At 38.8% G+C, this 9,531-nt stretch overlaps 1 protein-coding gene across 1 annotated transcript; it reads left to right on the forward strand.

Annotated features, from left to right (window-relative positions):
* Nucleotides 1-936: 936 nt before the first annotated feature.
* LOC149137632 (uncharacterized) lies at nucleotides 937-9,130 on the forward strand. The gene is made up of 2 exons (XM_089348329.1): nucleotides 937-1,005; nucleotides 8,714-9,130. The coding sequence occupies exons 1-2, from the start codon at nucleotides 937-939 to the stop codon at nucleotides 9,128-9,130; spliced, it is 486 nt and encodes a 161-aa protein (XP_089204455.1).
* Nucleotides 9,131-9,531: the final 401 nt, after the last annotated feature.

Genomic DNA, 9,531 nt, shown 5'->3' on the forward strand with positions numbered 1-9,531 from the left:
GATTAAAATGGCATAGTTGTTTTTATTCTTTTACTTCTTTCAGTCATTTGACTGTGGCCATGCCGGAACACCGCCTTTAGTCGAACAAACCGACCCCATCGGTTGTCAGGCAATGGTGGGGGTATAAACACACACACGCACACAGATATACACCTATATACGACGGGCTTCTTTCAGTTTCCGTCAACCAAATCCACTCACAAGTTTTTAGTCGGTTGAGGCTATTGTGTGTGTATATATATATATATATATATATATATATATATATATAAATAAAAAGGGTAGCAAAACTATATACCAGTGGCTTAGCATGTAAAAAAAAGTCAATAGACAACATATTCCATATAAAGTATAAGACAAATTACCCATAACAGGTAACTTCTACATGCTAGAAGGCAGTCATAAACGACCGAGAACTACAAAGTAAAACATTTCAAAGAGAAGAGAAAATAAAAACTTTTACCTTATTTCTAATGGTTAGACCTATAGGTTTCTGATTTTTTAGTAAATAAAGTAATTTACTAGGCAAATCGTCTTCAGTAACCAGCCGTCAAGAAATTAACGTATATTTACAAGACATAAGGCCATAAGCACGTCTTCCCAAATATACATTCTACTTTTCCCATAATCCACTGCACAGACGCAGTTTCCGTCGGCAGAAAATGAAAAAATGCCGAAACGAACTTTGAAATGCTAATATTAAATACTTGAGTATATATATAAATAAAAATAAAAGTGGATTATACTTTATATGGAATATGTTGTCTATTGACTTTTTTACATGCTTGGCCACTGGTAGTATAACTCTATATAGTTTTGCTACACTTTTTATACCTCGTATAGAGGTAGGAGTAAAGTGCTTAAGGGCAAATTTGCTGACGATCTTATGAAACGTCGCTCAACTTCTGGGATAAAAAGGTCACAGTTCCTAACGCAATGGCAGAAGCAGCTGATAAAAGTTCCAACGGGATCTGGTCAAACAGGAATGAACGTGAACTTCAGAAGGTATGATTTATCCTATGTTTAAATGTTACAACATCTATGATACCTTGACTCTAGGGCACCATGATCCTCCAGGAAAATGCAAGTTAAAATACAAACAGTAGCACATAACATGGCAGCAGAAAGCTCTCGGAAGTCATGACTTGGATGCGGTTTGGCTTCCTTAGAATGCAAGCAGTTAAGGACCTAAACACATGCATGAGAGGAGCTTCTTTTCCGAAAATCATATGCAGTTCAGTTCTCCTTGGGGTTTCTCACTACCTTCTAACAATTAAATAACCAGCTAACTCAAATCTACGAGTAAACCTGTACATGGTCACTTAACCTGACAGTACACCATACTGGCTTGTCTAAATAAAATGGATACATTGGATAATGTAGACTGGAATGTACTCTCCCTACAAAAACAAAAAAAAAAAAGGAATAACTATTTACTCATAGTCCTGTTCAACGAGTGCCGAAGCATCAGCAACAACAACAAAAACTAGTCTACATAGTCTACGTTGTTGCACAACTTGGAAGAAGAAGTACCCAAATTTTCCTTAAATCACCTCCGCCATCTTCACCAAGACACGATTGTTTCAAAAAGAAGTGCGATGAATGTAGGTGGAATCTCTTTATTGGTTTATTAAATTAAGTTTGGCTTGGGGTTAAACAACAAAAACTAATTTCTGTTTTTGAATATCTGATTTCTTTTTGAAATAACGCTAATTCTAAGGTGGGGGAGGTCACTGTATCAATGAAATTCCGTTTACTATATTGCTGATATGCATTTTATCCATAGGGATAAAATTCAAAAATACGGTGCTCTTGATAAAACTCGAACTCAGATATAATAGGCAGTGAATTGTTGTGGATATTGATGGCTTCTTAATTTTTGTGTAGGTGTGAGATGGAGAGAGCAAAAAAAGTGTGAGTACTGGATAATAAGATGGAAGGTTGTTCGTTTGAATCCTATCAACTGTACTGCTTTGTGGCTGCAGTTAAGAATGACCTTCAGATCTAAATTGTTGTTTAGCTCCAGGTGGGGCCCGATTGAGAAGAATAGGCATCAAAGATGTTATATCCCGTTTGATTTTTCTAAGACGACAGGAAGTAATTTGAGGAAAATTTGGTTGCTATTTCTAGCAGGTTGAGCAACAGTGCAGAGAAGTGTCTCTCTCTCTCTTCGTCTTTTAAAAGCTTTTCTGGCTTTCTAGAGCTTAAATAGAAAATAAAATTACTGGTATGTTTTGTATGCAAAGTTAAACAAACATTTTAAAGTTGAAAATTAGGAGGGAAAGCATATAGAAAACTACTGCATATTTTGTTTTATTAATCATACTCATGTATAACAAAATTATAAATAACATATTTCTCAAGACACCCAATTATAAATATAGATTTTCTTAACCTTTAAATTATAATTTTAAAAATCTGCTATACATTTAGCTTCCCTGAGTTTCCAAGCGTGACCAGCTGAGATTATGGATATTATCCAACAATCTTGTTCTTGGTCTACTCCTAGGTCTCCTGGCGGTAGACTCGGCTTGAAGAAGAATCCGTGTCGTGCGATTCTTTCCTGTGCCATTCTAATCACAAGTCCGTAGCATCGAAGCTGTAACCTCTGAATGCACAGAGGTAGCGGCTCAACCTGAAAAGACTCCCTGATTTTTGAGTTGTGCACCTTGTCGAATAATGTTATTCCATGGATCCTTCGGAGGAACCTCATTTCGGCCACTTCTTTCAAAACAGAAGTAGCGCTATAGAACGGACGAGTGATTCGATGATAGCACTAAATTCAAATCGCATTGCGAAAAACGTTGCCTAAGGTTAAAAAAGGGGTTGGTGAGAAAAGTTTGTGATCAATGGTGCTTAGGTCAGTTGGAAAGATGATGTTTCTTTCCATTATTCATGCTCTGTCATATGGAGTTGCTACAGTAAGCCGAAATTGGAATGTCATTAATGTGTCATGTTAGAATTTTGAGACTTAATAATAGGCTTCAATATAATGATTGTGATATCAGTTAATTTCCTAAGCTTAAAGAAATTGTATGTGTAAAAATTCTGGTCATGTCTTTATAAACAGCATCATTTGAAAAGCACTTGGGTCGCATTTCCAGTCCTCAATGCCTCTTCTAGAGCCTTAACTAGGTCCCTTTCTATTCTAGCCTTCTTACTTGCAAGCTGTTTGCTAAACCTAACAGACTCAAACTTTCAAGGGCATGCCATCATTTGTTGTTGATAATGGATCCGGTCAATGCCCTTATTACTAATTGCCTAATCCGGCTCCTGTACTCCTCACAGTCCAAAAGTGACTTGTTGAGTTTCTACTAGCCGGGACCCTGTCTACAAACTCTATCTAAGTCAAGTCTACAGGTCACAAATTTGTGATCACTAGCTGACGTAGTGAAATTGTGGATACTTAGCTAAGTCTTTATCTTTGCGCCTAACAATAATCCTATCTAAGCAAGACCACGAAGACCCATCGCTATTAGACCATGTCCACAATGGAGCGTTTGGGAATTCTAGTCAATACCGATCTGCCAGCTGAAAACGACCGAGCAGATCGATGAGGCATGAGTTACCCCTCCTATCTGGATTCGAGCCAACACAATCTACGCGTGCATCGCAAATTGTGTTAAACTCTCCTAACAACACTAAAGTATGTGACGTTCCTAGAAAATTCTCTAGGCTTCGAAAAAAGTTTGACTGTCCAGTTCTACAGGAGTATAGACAGCCACCAACCTGAAGGTCTTACCACTGCCGTGTGTCACATTAACGACGACCAGTCTACCCTCCGAGTCGACAAAGATTGTTCTTAACTGTAGTTTCAAATCCTTCCTGACTAGAACAGCGACACCTCCCCCACCTCCAGGCTGGTATGGAGGAATAATTTTCTCGTAGCCGTTTAAGAGGAGGAAAGCCCCGCAGTCCACTCAGTCTGATTTCTGTGGTAACTATCACATCTAATCTAAGCGACCTGAGGTCATTAAGGAGGCCTCCTTGCTTCCAATCTTCCCCCAGGCCGCGTATATTTATACAACCTACGTGGAGTGCAAACATAAAAGGAACTTACATTTTGTTTAGATGGGATGGTAATCCCATCTTATCCTTCATTCCGGGGCTTGTGGGTTCTCCTTAATAAGGCCCTCAAAAATTTGAGGAGAAAAATCTTTCCTCAGAGGGCCTATGTCTTTGGGGAATTCATTTTTAAGAATTCTGTAATTTAAACTGTCTATATGGAATATTTTCACATTTTCTGGGTTTTGTAAATATTTTTGTATGATTCCGCCGTGGGAATTTTCTGTAGTTTGTGTATAAGTTTATTATTGTCGGCATTCACAGCCATAATATTGTTGTCTGGTTTTGTGGGGAAGGAGGAGGATGTGTGTGTGTCTTGTGTGCAAGTCAAGAGGTTTTTTTTACGTGCTGGTGCTGGTAGGGGTGGGTTGGGAATTTTCCCTTTTTTTTGGGGGGGGGGGGGGGTAGGGGTAGTCCATTCCATGTCCTCTACAGTATCTTCCTTCTTGGCTTCAACCTCTAGTGTCTCTGCTTTCACTTCTGATGTAGGGCTGCCTCGGCTGTTGTTGAGGGTGCAGTATCTTTTCCACGAGGCGGGGGAGCCGAAACTTTCTAGGTTGGGGAGCCGAATCTTTCTAGGTGGAAGGCTTGCCATCTGCTCTTATGTGGCCTTTTTTGACTACATGTGGGCCTCCTCCCTTCGACCATCACCCGAAGCTTGGTTTCCTCCCCCACCTGTATAGTCTCCACAATTTGCTTTATGTCAGCAGGGGCCGCTTGTATCAACATCTCAAGCCCTTGTCCTAGCCAGTTTTGCTCCTCTATTTTGGTTGCCTGGAGGATGGAAATTTTATCCTCCAGGCCCATCATAAGTGCCGCCACCAACCAGGCAACGTCCACCTTTGGAGGGATTTCTCTTACTCTTATCATGGAAGTGCGTCTTCCAAGATATGTAGGTAGAAGGACCACCTCTGTAGATTTCAGGGAGGCTGTGGAATGTTGCTTGGCCTTTTCCTCGGTTCTGAACCTCACTTCGATGGTTGCATATCTCTTGCCCCTGGCCAAGTAGGCGACATCTTGCCATACCGGCAAGCGACCTGATAATTTCCTCCTTCACATAAGGGGGGAAAAAAGTTCAAAATTTTACCAAACGCAGTGAAACAAGATGTTTTAAAAAACACACAACAAATGGAATAACAGCAACAATTAAATTAACAATAACCAGCAACTTGCAATATAAAACGCCTAACACAGCGGAGAAATTATAAATTCCAGGATCACGGTTCAAGTTGATTTTTATATCCATAACCTCCACGAGATGCACATGCATTTCGGTTTTCATGACAATTGTTTGCGACTGCTACCCACGGCATTCAACGCAGCTGCGTTTTGGCGTCTCGTTTCAGGGAAAGTTGAAAGGTTACCTGCAGTTTGGGCCTCAGCCATAAACCAGCATGTCTTGGAATATTTACACTTACACCCCCGAAATAAATTTTCAGAATTTACCATATAAAAATGACACTTGAAAAAATCGCATTTCTTTTGCGGTTCAGTGTAGATACTAATTTGACATTAACGGGCATGTGTATAATGGTGACTTTCGATTGGCTGAAATTACCCAGAATCGAAAACTTTAAAAGTTATTAACTTTTTATTAATGGCAAAAGTATGTTTCATTTTCATAATTAGCATACAAAACTAAATTGGCATAACTAAACTTGAAGGCAATTGGAACAAAATTGAAAAAAATACGAAGTCTGTAACAGCAACTGAAAAAATCCTAAGAACAGTAGATGGTATTGTGAATACTTTCTGGCAAATATTCGGCAAAGTTCCATTGAAGATTGTTGGTTGAAGAGACGAGACGAACTATGTGGAAATTGATCTCTATATAGTGACGAATCATTCCGGTTGCAATTGTATCATTGAGAACACGATAGGACAGGATAACGGGGAGTGGCTAAGTGAAGAAAGAGAATGAGTCAGAGTAAAACTTGATATAATTTTTGAAGTTGTCTGCAAAACAAGAAAAATTACCAAAGAAATATTTCTAAAGCAATAAAGACGGAAAGAAGTAGATAACACTTGTAGAAGTAGATAACGTTTGTAGAAGTAGATAACACTATTTGATTCTACTTTGGAATACACTTTAAACCAATTCAGGTTATGCGACATTTCATTCACTGTACTCAGAGTGGTACACAGGACAGTTTCATTTAAAGCCGTTTATTAGTTGAGGTGCACTTTTACATAATTCTGGTGTCCACGCGTGTCTCATCATGTGCTTTCGAGTAGAAAATTCGATCTTTCTTATGGAAGCAGACCCTTAATGGCCCACATACAGCTTCATGAAATTTCTAATTGAACTTTGTTTGGCACTGCTATGTAATGTCAACAGTATTAACTTGCTGTACATTCATGGTTGAGATGGGGGTAAATGTACCGTAAACTCGGTCATTGACTGAGGACTTTTAAAAAGCAGCAGCTCTCACTTTGGGTATAACTTGAAAGAGATGCACACATTGAAATATAATTAACTGGGGGAGAAAATGTACTTATAACACTGTAATAACATCTCTCTTTCCATGACATTGTCTAAAGGCTTCCTGCGTCATTGAAAGTTATGTTTATAGCGTTCTAAATAAAGTTACTTACTTGCGCGCGCGCGCACGCACACGCATACATACACGCATACACACACACTTGCACGCGCGCACGCGCACGCACACGCACACGCACACACATACGCACACACATACACACACACACTCATATATTTGTTTGTATAACCACCCTATTTATGACGCTTATATGACATATTTTAAACGCTATTATTAAGTACAGTTCAAAGAAGCGAAACTGTATTTCCTGTTACAAAATGATAGATAAGGAAAATAAAGAAGGAATGAAAGAAAGAAATAAAGAGCGGAAAAGAGCTAGCGAAAGAAGCAAAAGCTAAGTCGGGGATATGTAGAATAAAATGCTATTTGATACCAACACAGAAAGGCGGAGATACACAATCAGCAGACTTAAGTCTACTTGACTGTGTGCTTATTTTGGCTCTTCGCTCTTATATGAAATTGAATGTCAAAATTGGTAAAGAGAAAAAATATCGACACACTTATTTTGTTCTAAAAAATATAGAATTTTTTCTAAAAGTATATACATATACGTATATATAGGCGCAGGAGTGGCTGTGTGGTAAGTAGCTTGCTTACCAACCACATGGTTCTGGGTTCAGTCCCACTGCGTGGCACCTTGGGCAAGTGTCTTCTACTATAGCCTCGGGCCGACCAAAGCCTTGTGAGTGGATTTGGTAGACGGAAACTGAAAGAAGCCCGTCGTATATATGTATATATATGTATGTGTGTGCATATGTTTGCGTGTCTGTGTTTGTCGTCCCCCCCCCCCCCACCAACATCGCTTGACAACCGATGCTGGTGTGTTTACGTCTCCGTAACTTAGCGGTTCGGCAAAAAGAGACCGATAGAATAAGTACTAGGCTTACAAAGAATAAGTCCTGGGGTCGATTTTCTCCGACTAATGGCGGTGCTCCAGCATGGCCGCAGTCAAATGACTGAAACAAGTAAAAGAGTAAAAGAGTATATGCTCATGTACACACACTCACATATATGTATACAAAGAGAATATAATACCTGTGAATACGCATTACATACATACATATGCAACGGAATACATATACAGCGGAATTAACATTCACCCTGAAACCAATTCCATAAGCCAATAATATCTAAGATAGATTTATATCATCTACACTCGTAAAAGCACCAGAAAAGCTCATAGACAGATTTGCACTAAAATGTGTGCATGCATATTTATATTCTAAATAGCCCCAATTCATTATTGGAATTCAACTGAAGAACTTGTTTTCATACAGCTGTCAAGAGAAAATCATATTGGCAGACAAATCACTCTCTAAATTATTTACTACTGGATCGAGTTGTAAGGAAAACACGAGAATTAAAATTATGAAAATCTGTTTCTTTTTATAAACAACTAAGTAATCATGAAGGCACAGCACATACCCAAGATTCAAAAATCACATTGAGTGAACGAAAGTGAGAGAGCGAGAGGGGATGGGGAGAGAGCATCTACGTCGTAACTCGACTAGCTAGAAGTATCAGCTATATCTCTCTCAAATCGTGTTGGGGAATGTTGTCTGGAATAAAATATGCCTGTAAAGACTAGATGATCACGGCTAGAAATGTGCTTGATCATAAAATTACTTTCTCACGGCTGTCCTAGAAATAAATAACCACACACACACACACACACACACACACACACAAAATGATTAGATTCTGATTGTTGAATAAAACCTTGAGTCAACATTCCAGTGCAATAAATTAATAAACTCCGGCGAATGACGGCCAAGATTTCTACGTGCAAGAAAACAGCGGTAACATACACCAACGATTACTACTTCATTTAAGATAAAACCATCAAGTTGTAAAAAGGATGATCAAAGAAAAATCAATGTTCCAAACAAACAGTAAGGAAGTACAAAGCATATTCTTTTACTTCTTTCAGTCTGGAGCACCGCCTTTAGTCGAGGAAATCGACCCCAGGACTTATTCTTTGTAAGCCTAGTACTTATTCAATCAGTTTCTTTTGCTGAACCAATAACATGACGATAGGAAATCAGCTTAAGTGTTGAATCTACTTAAGATCTTCATTTCATTTTCAGATTGATAATTCGTGGATAGTACCATATAATCCCTGCTTGACGTTGAAATACAACGCTCACATCAACGTAGAAGTCGTGCACTCCGCCCAGGCAGTTAAGTATTTATACAAATACATAACGAAAGGTCAAGATAGAGTCATCTTTACTACTGATGGTGGTCAGCTAGTCATAGTCATTAATGAAATTGAAAACTTCGTGAATGCTCGATACATTTCTGCAAGCGAGGCATTTTGGAAGTTGTATGGATTCTTCATACACCAACGGCATCCTACAGTTGAGAAGCTTCCTTGTCATTTGCCTGGCGAGCAGTTGGCACTATTTGACGATGATTCTGTGAACCAGGCTGTGCAAAAAGGACCACCGACAACAAAATTGATGGCTTTCTTTGATGCCAACAGACAAGATGAAAAGGCTTGATAGATATTATACCAAGACTTCCCGAAGTTCAACATATGGAACAGTAAAAATAAGTCTTGGCAAGGAGAAAGCGAAGCAAGGGAGATGATGCAGATGTGAAGACTGATACCATTGGATGAATCCCAACCATTTCATTAAGCGCACACCAGTCTGAACTCTTTCATCTCCGAATATTACTTCACAATGTGACAGGTGCAACTAGCTGTCAACTCTGCACATCAGAATGTTCTAATATCCTTTTTTCTAGTAATCAATTATTAAATGAGAGGGGTGAAAAATTCTCGGCTTGCCTACACACTCCTAAATATCTATTCCATAAATATCATTAATCATTCTTTATTTATTAATATCACTAATTGTTAGGTTCCTTATTAACCATAAATATTTTTACTAAATTTGAA

Source organism: Octopus bimaculoides, chromosome 1, assembly GCF_046866305.1.
Source record: "Octopus bimaculoides isolate indiv1 chromosome 1, ASM4686630v1, whole genome shotgun sequence".
In the NCBI taxonomy this organism is placed as follows: Eukaryota; Metazoa; Mollusca; class Cephalopoda; order Octopoda; family Octopodidae; genus Octopus; species Octopus bimaculoides.

What these genes read in the sequence shown, in the direction of transcription:
- LOC149137632 (XM_089348329.1), top strand. Translation starts at nt 937, where the DNA reads ATGGCAGAAGCAGCTGATAAAAGTTCCAACGGGATCTGGTCAAACAGG. An exon ending in ATGAACGTGAACTTCAGAAG is followed by an intron (nt 1,006 to 8,713) that starts GTATGATTTATC and finishes TTTCATTTTCAG; the next exon opens with ATTGATAATTCGTGGATAGT.